We start from the raw sequence: 15,506 nt of genomic DNA, 5'->3' as shown, positions 1-15,506 counted from the left end.
TGACATGCATTTTCTGACCACTTTTCAAGCCAAGAAACATTTTGGAAAACAGCAGTCTAACAGGATACAGGCTTGAGGCAAAGAATATGTTCCTATTTTAGTTACTTTTACCTCCTAGTGCACTTTAGTTAAGCAGTTCCTGCTCAGTGTCCTGTGAACTGACACTGGGGAAGAGTGGGTTTATAAATAACTTGCATTTTAGAACACTATTTCCACATTTTTATTAACCTACTTGTGAATTAGCAGAAGATAAAATAAGCTTGTTCCTTGAACCAGTCCCCAGGGGAGAATAACAGCAATACACGCACAAAAAAAATCTACTATATTAGCCAGCACCACTTCCTCACACACACACGCAGAGCTTTGGCTGCACATGAAAAGAGATACTGTTTCAACACATGCTGATACACCACCAGTTTGTTAGTCTGTATAGTTTTTGTGTGTGTATATACACACACGCACATTGTAAGTATGCAAAAGCCTTCCATAAATTAATGATTGCTTCAACTTATTTCCCTTTATTTTTTTTATACAGAACAGCTTTTTTGTCTCTCTGTAACTCTTCCCTCAACTTTCCACAAAACAGGGAACAAGGTACCATTTATCCCACATAGGGGTTTTAAACAAAGCATGAAGTTAGTTCATTGTATATACTACCTGTGCCTTGACAAGTAGCTTCATATATACATAATTATAATATGATTATATCCTTTTGGACTGAGAAACATCCAAAATGCTTGCTTTTATTTTTTATTTTTTAAATAAAAAAGCCAAATCTAAAGCAACACAGGCAAAACAAGTCTTTCTTGCTGCAAGTTTGTAAGCATTGCTCTCTACATCTGGATAATGTGAAAACAGTCAGTATCCAAGCAAGTAAAGTATAGAATCTTCTCCCACGTAAACATGTTAATAAGTAGCTCATCATAGATTCTATAGGAAGTATTGGACACAAATAAGTGGACTTTCATTCAACTACTGATCATTTTAAACATTAGTTCTCTTTGCTGAGAGACTCTGACGTGTTATACCGAGAATACTCATTTGATATTCCCCTTTCTTAAAAGCATTTCAGAAGATAAATCTGTTGAGCTTGAATACTGTGCAGATAAGCCCATTAAAAAAAAAAAAAAAAAACACCTTCAAGTTTTCCTCCTTGCTGCTTTTGAAAAAAGTTATATGTTCATGACTTTGTTTTATGAAACAACTAGGTTTAAAAACAGATAGCATGAGGCAGACTCAATACAGAAGTGATACCCGGAAAGACAGAAGGAAATGAATATCATTCTCATATGAAATGTTAATTTACTTATGATGTCTCTAGGCAATATACATCCACTGACATCCCCGCCAAGCAGAGACCTTTCATCTCTTTTTTCACTTAAAGACCTTTACAAATTTCTAGTATCAAGTGTTAGAAGATCAGCTGAAGCAATGAGTTCAACTGCCATTTAAATAGTTTTAGTACCTTTAAAAAACACACCTACAAAATGACTCTCACCTATAGTTAGAGATTAAGGAGAGGAAAAAAAGATACAAACCTGCCCAACATTGTATTAGGCTGTGCAGTGAAAATAGAAGGATCCACAACAAATCTGGTGTTGTCCACTATGAGTGTTACCCGTTCAGAAGTTCTTACATTCCGAGCTCCTTCTTTTCCATTTTCATATACAAACACCATTTCTCCACCAGCCTTGCAGCTCCCATCTGAACTTGACTGGCTACTGTTTCTGCTGCTGTTCACCATGCTAACAGTGGAACCATTAGGTGAAGTCTTTTGAGGACGAGGGCTGCTTGGTCGAGATGAACTGTGATCCTTTTCTCGATCTTAAGAGGGGAAAAGGTGGGAGAAAAACAAAAACCAAGAATTATAACTTCACATAAGCACTATGCAGTTTATATCTTTCCAGGGACATAACATGCCAAACTGATAAAAACTTAGTTAAAGCTATTCTAGTTAAAGAAGACATCAAAAATTGCTACAGTCTAGATATGAGAACACAAAGTTTCTACTACTTGGTGATGACAGAATGGTTTGGGTTGGAAGGGATCTTTGAAGATCATTTAAAGTCCAGCCCTCCTGCCACAGCCAAGGACATCTTTCACTTGATCAGGTTGCCCAAAGCCCCATTGAACCTGACCACAAACTCTTCCAACAATGAGCTATCTGAAACTTCTCTGGGCAATTTATTTTACTGCTTCACCATCCTCAGTGTGTTTTCGTGTGTGTGTGTGTGTATTCTTCCTTATATTCAATCTAAATCTTCCAACTTCAAGTCATTACCATCTTGTCCTGTCACCATGGGCCTTGGTAAAACGTCTCCCCACGTATTTCTTTTAAATTTCCTTTATGTATTAAAATACTGCAAATAAGGTCTCCCTGGAACCTTCTCTTCTCCAGGCTAGACAATTCCAGCTCTCTCAGCTGGACCCACTCTAACAGCTCCACATGTTTCTTGTGCTTGCAGCCCCATAGCTGAATGCAGGACTCCAGGTGGGGCTTTACAAGGGCGGAGTAGTAGGGGAGAAACCCCTCGACCTGCTAGCCATGCTTATCTTAAGGCAGCCCAGGACACAATCAGTTTTCTGAGCTGCAAGCACACACTGCCAGCTCACATCCAATTTTTTACCACCTGTATTCCCAAGAACTTCTCCGGAGGGCTGCTCTCAACCAATGCATTACCCATACTGTACTGATATCAGGGATTGCCCCAACCCAGCTGGTAGGATCTTGCAGTTGACATTGCTGAACCTCACAAAGATCACATCAAACCACCTTGTCTCCCCAAACTCTTGACAAGAAAATTTTTGCATTCTAGTATTGAAAAAGCAAATCAACATAGTATTGGAGCTATGCATTGCAGTTTTTGTTTAGTGCTATAGGTTAAAGAAACAAATCAGGTTTTGTCACTTAATTAAAAAAAAAACTCTTTACTTCTATGTAGTCAAGCCCTACCAAATAAACCAGAAATTTAGTCTATTCTCTTCTTAGGAAAACTAGATCATATCATTTTTGTGATTCAAATTAAATACAGTCATAACTTTTATGTATTCCTACATGATGTTCTAGCAAAAAATGGTACTGCCAGCCCACGGTACATCTAAGAAATCTGAATGTTGTGGCATCAACAAAAATAATGCTTTTTATTGTATTTCTTTAACAAAATAGTAATTAAGCTTAAAAAAAAAAAAAATAATCCTGAAACATCATAGATCTGAACACACCAGAATGGTACTGTCTTGTTGGTGAAGTAACATTCCTGATGCATGGAGTGAGCTGAGATTCTGTCCTTTCATGGGATGAGTCACGCGATCTGTCACTTGATCTGCGTCTGTCCCTTGATCTCTCATGTCCACCACTTGCCCCATGGAGGCTCATTTTTGTACAGTCTATTCCTTTAGCAACACGAGATGAGGTGCTGAAAACAGAAGAAAAATGTTCAGCATTTCAAAGTTTCAGAAACATTTTACATTTAAATTTTAAAGGCATCCAGAACATGTACATAGAGTGTAAATTGTGAAGATTAATATTATTCACATCCATTTTCTTTCTTTGCTGTACTCATATTGTTTACATTTGCAAATGTAAACAATGGTCTGGAACATCACGACAACAACAAGAATTAGCTGGTTATTGCTCCATGACCTACAAAGAGATGCTGCTTGATCAGATGAGACTACCTGCAAACCTGCAATCACAAAAATCCCTTCCAGAACAGGTTACTCAAATACAACTGAATTATTTTATTTAAAAATAAGAGCCAAAATTAAGTGCTCTAATCAAACAATGAAATCAAAAGTTAGGGGTCATTTTTTTCAATAAAACCTGGTTTGGAAAACATTTCTCAGAGCACAGGTTCTTAGTATTGAGTTAGCTTTTTTCCTCCCATTGCAACTTGCCCTTTTTAAAGTAGATCAGCCTTTAACTAGTTAATACGTCAAGACACACCAGCCAGAAGTTTACCAGCCAGGAGTTTCTGTGCATTCTTTTTTTGAATTTTCAGTTACTCTTTGAAGGAGCAGTAACAAGTGATCACAACTAATACAGCAAACATACAAATTACATTGTTAAAGCTAAGACCTACAGCACTGTCAGTAACAAGCAGGACATTTTTTTTAAACTAGCAGATTTTAATTTAATGGTTTAAGATGTTTTTGTTTGTTTTGAGACTGTGAAAAAGTTATGTTACATTCCCTATATTAAGATACTGATTCTATTTTGTAATTAATTAAACCTATCAATAAAACCTCTCAGTTTCAAGGTTCACTACTCTCAGAAACTACCTAAAAATTTAATAGCATTTTGCAAAAGCTATTGCTGAATTTTACATATGCCTTTCGTTTGTACTCTTAAATATGATTTCCTATCAGCAGAGCACAGACACATCTGTGTCTTTGTACCCCACCAGAATTCCTAAATCACTTCCTTCGCTATCTGCCTTTCAAGCACAGACGTGACAATGTTCCTCATTTATGGGGCATATGCTTAACTGAGAGAAACTTTCCCAAAACCTCCAGTACTGGGCAACTGAGACAGAAATGCAGGCAGCTACAAGATCTGACAGGCAAAGACAGGCATCATTTCCCACAGGATCCTCAATGTTCCACTTGCCTGCAACCTGTGAATCACACCATTTACCAAAAGACCTTAAACATGATTGCTAGGAATGCTGTAGCATTCAAGAACATGAAGAGGTAAGAATAAGGCCCTAGCTAAGAAGAAATTTTTACAAGTATGAACAAGCAAGCTGAGCAGAATATTCTACTTTTAATAGAATAATTTTGTTTCTAAAGTTGCTTTGAAGTAGTGACCAAAAAAAACAAAAAACAAAAAACAAAAAACAACAACAAAAAAAAAATCACCACACAGGACTAGTCCAAAAAGTAAGCATCTAACTCAACATATTTCAGCTTTGTGTTTCAGTGACTGATAAGAGGAAGAACATAAATGAGAACAAAAAACCTGTAACAGATCTTCATTTTACACTGGTGCTAAAAATAGCCCAAAATGAGTATTAACACAATGCAATGAATAAGAAATATACCTCTCAGCTAAGGAACACAAGTTTCCCCCCACACCAATTGAGGGAAAGAGCTTGATAAAGCAAGTTTGGTGCAGACAGAATGTACTGCAATACTGTTTCCTGCCAAGCTTAAAATATGCTGCACTAAGACATGCATCTTTAAGATGAGAAGTCAGCCAAAGGTCTATTGAATAAGGCAAAACAACTGCAAGACTTGCTCATGGCTGGAAGTGTTCAGATTTTACAGTCTAAGGATTAAAATCCAAACATTTTCATTAAATTAAAATAGTATTTTTCACAGGACTTCCAACACTATTTTGAGTATATGAAGATGTAAGGAAATGGATTAGCTGTGCTGAAATACTTGTTTTGTTCCTTTAAATTCTGTATTATGAAAACAAAATGTACAGAAGTTTGCAAGGGTAAGATCTGCCAACCTCCCTTTCAAGGACCATCAACAATTCAGGAAAATCTTTGCACCTTTCTTTCATATTTACTAAAGCATACAGAAGCTAACCATTTAAATAGGCATGAAATACGACTCCAAAGCATCAGAAATGGAGGACTGTAGCTTATAATTAAAACGTAACATGAACCCGAAGTCTGAATGCTGTTTATATATGATTAATTAATAATTACACTACAGCTAAACTTCAAAAGAAATAGTCACGCACTTAGGAAAATTCCATCTCACCTACACCTATGGGGTTAGAGCACGTTGTGCAGATACAAACCAGCTACCACACTTGCACCCAGCAGTACTGCGGAGAATATCTCAGCAAACCCTGACAGAGCCTTTTGTAACAGTGCATTTTGATCCTAGTCCCAGTATTTTTGACCATGCTGTGAGGAACCTGAGTTTTGCAGGTGCCAGATTTTATAGCATCTAAGTGCATGCCTCTGTTTCTTTGCAGCTGAAGAGCTCTAGTTTCTTTAAGGGACATATGCTAGAAAACGAAACCAAACCGCTGTAAGGACAGGTAAACCTATCATGCATTTTGGCAGAGCTGACACGAACCACCCTTTAACAGAGATGACAATTGGAATGTGTTTCTTAATCCAGAAAAATATGTGAAGACACATTCCCCTCAAATTGGTGATTCAGAGTGCACGTTGCAGTGGGATAAGCCCAGGTTAATAATCTCTTGGCAGGAGCTACGAAAAACAGGTGCTGCAGGAAGTGGCACTGACTCAGTCGGCCTCACGCTTCTTCCTCATCCATGGTCGTGCGAGGGACTAAGCTGGTGGCCACTGTCAGCCACAGCCCCGTGCTAAGCCTGGCACAAGCCTGGACACAGCACCTGCTGCTGCCCCCAGCTCCACGGCAGAGGCTGTGAGCCAGGAGGGCAGGACCCTCTCACCTACCCAGTCATTTCTGAGCCTGGCAGAGTAGCAAAGAGTGTTGAAGAAGAGTTTTTGAGATGCAGCTGGACACGCCTTCTATGCTGCCCGTGTCTCCCTTTAACGTACAGGTTAGTGCTGACTGTGAGCTAGCACATCACCTGCTAGCCAGGAGAACGCCATGCAGAATGCAAGGCTTTTGAGATTCAAGCAGTCTGGCTTGAGACAGCACTGAACCATGAATCTCCCTCCACTCATCTTAATAACAGCCATTTTCAATGTCAGTCTTAAATCTTATCACTGTTGAATCACAGTACACAGGAAGAATTAAACGCATTTCTTTGATCCACTGGAGACACATGTGACAAAAATTTGAAGTTCTACTTGCAGGCAGATAAATACTATCACTGAAGTACAACTTTGCTCTACAGTAAATGAGGCAACTAAACTGAGTTTAAATCTGAGCAAGGAGAATATAAAGGAAGGTGTGGGACCTAGCATAGCAGAAGAGACACTTACTGGCTTTAATCTATGATATTTGGACTTGGAGAACCCTGTCACTGAGCAATTGTATCAGGCTGAAAAAGGAGCTACGTCTTTGCCCAATACATAGGAAGGACAACCTGTGACTTATATTTTACTATGAAGAGGCTTTAGAAGTTGCAAGCATTTAAAAAAAAAAAGAAAAAGAAAAAGAAAAAAGACATCAAAGCTACCAATTTTTTTTCCCCCCCAATAGAAGGGCATTTTAGCAATATCGTCTCCCCCCATCTTCCGAGCAAAGCCACTGGGAACAGGAGGCTGTTTCCACAGTGAAACACAAACTCTTTGCTTCACTCCAGTGATGCAAAACTTGTTCTGAGTTATTTCATTCGTTAAGTTAGACCAAAGAATTTGCTGTCTCTCCATAGTTTTAAAACATGGATTTCTGAAGCTGCTAACCAAGACTTGCCTGTGCATTTTCTAGAAGTCCAAACCTTCATTGAAAATCAGGCTTTCACTACAAACCTGTTGCCTACAGGCAAGCCAAAGGGGTGTTCACAAGGGAGCTGCATTGTGTCAGCACAGCTCCCCTTGGTGATGAGAGCCACCAACAAAAGCAGAGCAGCTCTACTCACAAGACCAGGCAAATGGTTAGTTAAATACCGTGGTTCATTAATGCACTACACAGACTAGATACAACACCAGTGAACCACCAATAGAAGTGCCAGGAAGCCCCTGGTCTTATGCAGCACCTGGCTGTCACACTATTAATCTGTAATTTCAGCCTACAACAGTCAAGGGCACAGCACATTACTTCAAGCCTCTGAGAAAGTCATTATAGTCTCAGATCTCTCTTTCTCTCTAAAAATAAATACTGGCAATTTGGATCTTTCAATTAATTTCCCAGCTCATGACTAACAGCTGTGCACTGCACCGGGGAAGCTGCAGGCAGGGATGGAGGTACAAAAATTTTCTCCTGGGTGCTTAACAACATTGCATTTCATTTAAAACAGTAAGAAAAAAGTAAATCAACAGCCTCATTTCCTCATTCACTAAGCTGGAAAAAAAATCATTACGCAAACTACCTAGTCCACTGAAGTTTATAAAGGAAAGGTTAAGACTATCTTCCTTTGTCAATTGCCTTCTGACTGGAAAGAAACCAGCCATATGAATATCTATGCATTTAGACAACTTTCACAAATTCAACATATTACTTTTCCTGGCTCCAAAGGAAACCTGGGAGAGTAGCATTACAACTATTCAAGAACCTTAGGTCAGTAAGTGAATTTATTTCCCTCCTCAGTCACTGATAAAGGAAGCTCTGCCTTTGTAAAAAGAAAGGGCCATTTTATTTAAAAGCAGCTATCTCACAAAGAAAACCAAATAAGCAAAAGGGTTTATTTAAAGAAACCTATTTAATATGAAGGAGGAGAGTACCATCAAAATGGTACATTTGTCATACTAGTATGCTTTCTATTCGTGCAGCAACAGAAGAGCTTTTTCTAAAAAAATGTGAAAGCTCTTCAATTTATGATTTAATGATGCTTTGGAGTTATCTGTGGACAGAGAGCTTCAGTTTGTCTTTATACATAACATATTGCTCTGAATATATTACTAATGATTAAAAGAAGTGATTAAACTGGATTAATTCTACTGCCAAAACAATTAGCATTTATTCCAATACAAAAAGTTTGTGTGCATCCCACTGAACACTGCCAATAAACACACCTTGTCCACAGAATTATGGTGGCAAACTGATATAAAAGCCATAAAAAAGCAACCATAAAAAATAGCATAAAACTGTATATAAGCATAAAGGATGCAGCAATTGAATATTAACTAAGATTTTCAGCCTTTTGTTCCCTCCCTTTATCTTCTAGAACTTATATTAACTAACTCTTCACATATAAACTTAGGATCTTTTCCTAGGATGATTCACATAATCAACATTTGCAGAACGTGGATATAGAGCTTTATATAGACCAACTTCCAGCAATATTTCTATTAGGTTTTAGAGAAAAAAAAAAAAAAATCTGTTCTGCTCCTATGACTATGACTTACACAACAACAATGCTTATGCCCCTCTTCCTCCCCCTGAAGTCTGTTCTTTGTTAGCAGATATGTAAATTGACCGGTACACACAAAGGACAGTGCTTTCCTTGTTACTCGTTCTGGTCCTGAATATTACCCACAAATTATGCCTGTTAACAGATACGCACCTTCCTCTGGTATCTATCAGGGAGGAAACACAAAAGCATGGAAATAATCTTGAAATCAGAGCACAAAGGAATTGTGTTCCTTCCAAGAAAGCAGCTTTGAAAGCCAGATCAGCATCCTTTGGCATTACTTGTTAAGTTCAGCATATTTGATATTGCCATCGTCTCTTCAGCAGTTGATCACACCACCAGCAAGCCTTACTTTTCCTCCATCATCTTCCCCTCAAGGACAAGAGGTTGCAGCTAGGCAGTCCATTAGGCATTGAAAGACGTGAGCCCCTCTAGGTATTAATCCACTTCAATTCCTCCCAGTCACTGACTCAGCCATGCGTAGTGCAGTCCTGACGTCTGACCTCGCAGCCTCCTGTGAGCTGAATTCAGCCTTGCCATTCCCCTGCTCCAAGCAGCCATTGGGTGACGCGACTGACAGGCAGGGCGAGGAGCGCACGAGAGGAGAGCTGCTCGGTGCCACGCCAAGTACCATCTGCGAAGCTATTTCTAGTCCTGCCAGCTTGTCGGGCTTCAGCACACAAACACCACATCTGAAAAGGTTACTGCTAACTTTCTCTTGGTACACATCCCATTTGTGGTCATGATCATTCAAAATACACAAATTCGTGTGAGTTTCAGAGACATTGAATTTGTTCCTGTAAAGTCTGTCTGGGTTAACACTTAAAATTAATTCACCTTTCACTGAGCTCATCAGCAGATAAAGCAATAGCTTCTGGAGGCTGCATTTTCTTCTTCTCAATTTTTTTTTTTTTTTTTAAAACTGTAAACGTCTTTCACAGCAAGTTTATGGTAAGAAAAATGACTGTGCTTTTTGACAACCTAAATATTAGCACACAATTATAGCAATCAGTGTGTTTGCTGATCTGAAACCAGCGCATCAACTCCTGATACAGCACATCTTTGCATCAATAGATCATCCAATGCCTGGCAACAGAATGAGACCACTGAATGCAGAAGGAAGCAAAGCACATGAGAAAATTTTATCCTGACATGTATATTAGAGGTTTTTTCTTTGGGGAGGGATAAGTAAACATTATGCTACAGCATTTTAGAATGAGTCTTGTTAAATGGCTGTAGGCTGATTTAAGGACTCACCATGCACTGGCAGAATAGCTTAAAAGCAAGTCTCCTAATAAAAAAAAATCCAGATGGGATTTGCAGTAGCAGGGAAACAAAAATATGAAAGTTGAAGGCACAAGGGGGATTTCAGCATAAGACTGATGTTGGAAAGAGGAAGTCAGTAAGAAAAATAAGACTTGTGACTAGAAGGGCAAGACAGCATCGGCACTCCCACCTGAAGAGTCAGTTCTTTAGATCTAGCAGGCAAAATTTCTGCTTGTGCAATTTCAGTTATCTGAGCCAGTGAATTTCCTCCTGCTTTTAGGATTTCCTGAGGGTTTACACAACCACCCTCCAGAGACAGAATGGCCAGTCTTATAAGTAATGTCTTTCAAAATAATTCACAAAAGACGTGGCTACAAGCAGCCATCCAGAAAGCATGCTACGAAAGTCCTCTCACAGACATTTCCCACCCTTTTAGACACACAGAAGCAGGGAGCAGCAGCCGTGCTTAACCCAGGGCTCAGTCTCTGACCAGCCAGCCCACGGAAAGAACTCTCCGCTTCTACAGGGGAGTGCTCCAGGATCTTCCCTCAGCACAACACAGCAGCTCTGCAAACACATTTCCTACTCAAAAATTCTTAGATGCTTTTCAGCAGGCCCTCTCAACCATGAGCAATATATTTCTTAGTAATTCAGTTCCTTTTCAGGAAGGAAACAGACAGCTTCATGTGTGTTCAGTTGCCAAAGGGATTTTTCAACAGCAAGGAATTAACCTTTAGATAGATGTACAACCATACCTCATGTCTTCTGTCAAACTACCCCAACACATGACCTCTATACAACAGTACTTGTTGCTTCTATTTATACAGCAATGCCTCCTCCATATTCAAAAAGGAACATATAATATTTTATATAGGAATTTTTTCATAGTTTTAAGTTTTCTTATCTTTAAGAATATCAGAAGCATAATATTTTTCCTTGGGGCTAGGATGCATATCCATCTATTAAAAATTAGCTTCAGAAGTTTATATTCAAAAAGAATTGGGTCCAACCACCTACTGAACACGTACAGAGCCATTACAGTTTCTACTCTCAGAGCAGAAATGAGCAGAAGAAGGAGCAATGAAAGGAGCAATGTAGAAGAAAATTCCCCTAAAAGTTCTGGGAATGTACATGAACATAACAGTTTAACCTCTACACTATTTTGTATCTTAATAACAAGTCTGAGGAGATTTGCATGATTCTAAAGTCCTCTACAAAAAAATATCAGATGATATTTGGTGGCCATTTGTATGCTGGAGAGATTCAAAAGGAATCTGAAAGGTCTGTCTTGCAAAGAAGACACTAAGGTTGTCACTTTTTGTTGTTGTCGATTTTCCAAAAATGTTTACAAGCTGCCTTTTCAGAAATGAAGAAATTCAAAAGGGAAGGAAAAAAAAGCTGTTTAAGACCACTGTCTTAGGGGCCTTACAAAACATTATTAATCTGATAGGTTTTTGAAAACAATCAAGTGCCATTCATTTTTCTAGATTTCAAGAGCATCTCTTCCCAGTTTATCCCAGTTCTTCTGAGGCCTTTATATCCACCAAGATGCCAGATTAAGGTCTTGATCTGTCAATGTCAGGCTGCAATTAAAAGCAGGCATGCCTGCAGGTAACAAAGTAGATGACACAGGGTAACTTTTTCATAGGCTATGACTTAGGCCTGATTCATTCACAGGCTCAATTGTCTTAGTGGCATGCATTGTGTAGGCCTGCCCCATCCTATAAATTGCTCAATGGCAGAAACCCTATTTACAAGGATAGAAACTCGTCCTGCAGCAGAAAACAGATTATACATTCTGATATAATTCCAAGAATGATAAAAGGAGCCTTTTGGAATGCTTCATGTACTTACAAAATGCTGAGGCAAGTGGCATTTTCATTCAGAACCCATGAGTACATCCTCCCCAGCATGCAAAAATATTAGCTGAAAAAATTCTCAGCATTCAGCATCTGCACAATAATTTGTCATCTATGGAAAATTTTTCAAACCTCATGATTTTTAAAGATTCAGGAGTCATGAAAACAGAATCATGGTACAGCCACATTTTGTTCATTAATGTAGTAGGCCAGAGAGGACTTCAAATCTAATACTATCTAAACAGAGCAAACAAATGTGGGACTGTCAAATGAGTCTAAAAGAGCAGCAGAGAGAAATCCAGAACAAATATTAAGAAAGAAGCAAGTTTCAGACAGATTTTCCAGCCCAACTCTAGACAAAGCACTTAGTGCAACAGAATTAAAATTAAAATCTTCCAACAACTAAAGCACTGCGGAAGCTAATAAGCAATGTGGCAAGCTAGCAACCAATGCACAATTAATACTAAACACAGAGCAGCAATACTTATCAATGAAAACATGAATGACTATTTACTTGAATCTTAGCCACTGTTCCGTCAGTATTTGATTCCCAAAAGTTTTCTTCCATCTTATTCAGGTACTTGAATAAAAATTATCTCCAAGGTTTCCATAATAGCTTGGACAAACAAGACTGTATTGTTACTAGTTACAGACAGTTTTAACACCATATAATTCCACCCTGTCGGGATCCTTCAATTTATTCCAGGGATCGCTTGCATCATTATATTTTTGGTCCTTGTCTTCTGCTTCACCACCCATCTCAGAACAAGAAAGAAAAAGGAGGAGAGAAAACAATGCTACAGCTTGACAGAGGTTTCAAAAGTTGGGGCTGATAAACTAAAATAAAATAGACATGTTAACCTGTTTAATATGGGCATCCCCCTGACAGCTTTGCCACAAGCCCTTTGCCTTAAGCAGATGGCACTGTGAAGGGAGCAGGGGTCAACAGCTCTCCTTGCCGCTGCATAAGCCCCACATGGAGAAGGATGGCTCACAGTCCTGGATGGTTTCTGTGAGTCCAGACAATTATTTAAGCTATTTTAAGAACATTACGGCTGGTGGATTGAACACTCCAAAGCTTCAAGAAGTGACAAGCTAAGCATCTGAAGTATTACTCCCTTGTTGAGATTTCTTACAAAGTTCTTACTTCACATTTTCATTTTTAAAACCTGAAGTATTTTTTCCTTAATATAATAAGAATTGTTTTGAAAATGCAAGACAAATAAGACTGCAGTACTCAAACCTTTTAATGAAGCAGCTCTGTTCGAGTTCTACCTTTAAATTTGTTTTCAAAAGCATTTTTCCCTTATGCTGCATTCTGCATGGACTTCTCTTAAGAAAAAGCATCCATTAAGTCAGAAATTATGATAATATATCAATATTCAGCCACTTCAAATCAAATCATTTGGTTTAGGCTTTTGAATAAAGTACACTATTTTCCAATAACTTGATTTGCTGAAGAAATCAAGTAGCTCAAATGAAAAAGGTAACAGAATATTTCTCCTTAATGTATTCCTTACTCCGTAACAGCCTCAAACTATAAGCTGGATTTTCATTCACAAAACTTTCCAAAACGATTCTGCGTTATTTGTAACAGAAGTGTTACTTTAAACACTCTATCCCTACCATCCATACTAGAACTTCCATAATACGTTGGCTGCTCAACATTTTACTGGAAAGATGGACTATGTTTTGCCAGAAGTGTGTTCAACTTAACTGCAGTTATTTCTGATGGGTACGCCCTGAGTTCAGATTTTATGAAGTGATCAACAGCAGCTTTTCTGAAAGGCATAAGTCACAGCTTTCCTCTAATTAACTCCTGTCTGCATCAAATAATCTTTTCAGAAAGCTGCACGGCTTTTTTATTTAAACATGTCCCCAAAATATAGATAATCCACATCAGGCCACAGATGGAAAGATGCATATTGTTTCTGTGTTCTGGATTTACCTAGCTTCAGCTTCCAGCTGCTACATTTTATTATGAATTTGCTTCCTAAGACTCACCATTGTATTACTGTTTCTGCAAGGATCTCTGCAGACTGCTCAAGTTGCCATCACTTAACCTTTGACTGTTCCCTGTCTCACAAGATACTTAGATCTTCTGTCTTCAGAATCCACTTTAATCAAAAGCTTCCCTGAACTGCTGATACCTGGCTCCCAGTAACTTCACCATGTGTCCAAGAGGTGCATTAGCCCTTTTGATCGTATGATGTTACTAGAGGCTTCTGTTCAAGTAACTACCCACTGAGACAGTGCTTCTCAATGTCTGAACTGACAATGACAGAGTTTATTCAATCCACAAAACTGACCAACATTCTTTGATCCTAAGTGTTTAATTTGGCATTTAGCAATATCAGAAACGCATGGTTCATTTGCTTCCATTTTATCAAACCAGTCAGATTGCACACTGTTAATGAGTCCTTTTCATTATTTAATACTTCCTCCACCATTCATCATCTGCATTAGTATCTGCTCTAGGTTTTATTCCAGATCACCAGTCAGGAGGTAGCATGGGATCTAGACTCAGCAACAAATTATTCATTTGCTATTACAGCCTGGCACCTGACAGTGAACAGTTCTCCACTCATATGCCCTATGTTGTTCATCTGGTGATACTGGGCCCCATCTTGACCCTAAATAAGGAGGGCAGATCAACTGCTTACCAGACACTAATCTTAACAAAAAGATCAGCTGTACAAAGCTATATTCCATAAACCCATAGTGACCAGCAGCAGGATCCTCCCTCTTCAGTTCTGCGGCAACCATTCCTTTATTCGCTGTAGAAGTAAGGTCACAAGCAGGCCTATAATTACCTGTGTCTCCCTGTAAGCCTTTTAATTACCAGTGCATTCTTTTTTTTTTTCCCTACCCTTTTGGACATTTCTCAATTATCCAAGATTTAATGACAGGAAAATAACCAACAACATTAATTGCTTGCAAACTGCTTTGGGCAATGCTGCAGTCCAGTTTACCTGGATCTATACAATAAAAATGTGAATTAACTTGCTGTTACTGAACATGCTCCTTCACTCTATTCCTATCATCTTAAACGTAGGAAAGCTTACATCACTAACAATTTAAGCTAGCTAACAGATGTTATATTCAGTGTTTCTAAAAGGCCAATGAACTCAAAAGATGCACGCTTTTTTGGATGCTTATATTGGATGTATTTCCAGCAACATGTTCTTTCACATACATTTGCTAGGTAACTAATTGGCTTAAGTAATATTTTTTTAAACACAATATGCTGGAAAAACACTAGTTAATTTCAAAATATCTTCTAGAAGCACTTAGAAAACATCCTCATGGTGGTGGAAGCAAGGTCAGACACACAGCTTTACAAAGAAAGTGCTATAAAGCATGATACTTGCATGTAAGCAACCATTAGGTATCATCATGACCAAGTTGCAAGTATTTTAAATGTGCTACTTAACAGGGAATACCAAATGGCTAAAAAACAACGAACAGGA

The 15,506-nt window shown here is 38.5% G+C and overlaps 1 protein-coding gene across 3 annotated transcripts in view; it reads right to left on the bottom strand.

Annotated features, from left to right (window-relative positions):
- BTBD10 (BTB domain containing 10) overlaps window positions 1–15,506 on the bottom strand; it is a 29,462-nt gene that overhangs the window by 6,408 nt on the left and 7,548 nt on the right. For 2 of the 3 annotated variants that reach the window (XM_084519840.1, XM_084519841.1), the window contains 2 exons: window positions 3,223–3,416; window positions 1,539–1,824 (listed from right to left, as the gene is read on the bottom strand). In XM_084519840.1, coding sequence (XP_084375966.1) covers window positions 1,539–1,824; window positions 3,223–3,416 — 480 coding nt within the window. Of the gene's footprint in view, window positions 1–1,538; window positions 1,825–3,222; window positions 3,417–9,064; window positions 9,414–15,506 lie in introns of those variants that run through there. The other variant, XM_084519839.1, reaches the window with a different exon arrangement.

This window comes from Aythya ferina (assembly GCF_964211825.1).
Source record: "Aythya ferina genome assembly, chromosome: 5".
In the NCBI taxonomy this organism is placed as follows: domain Eukaryota; kingdom Metazoa; phylum Chordata; class Aves; order Anseriformes; family Anatidae; genus Aythya; species Aythya ferina.
Note: the sequence above shows the minus strand (reverse complement) of the source record. Positions and strands in the feature narration are given on the sequence as shown.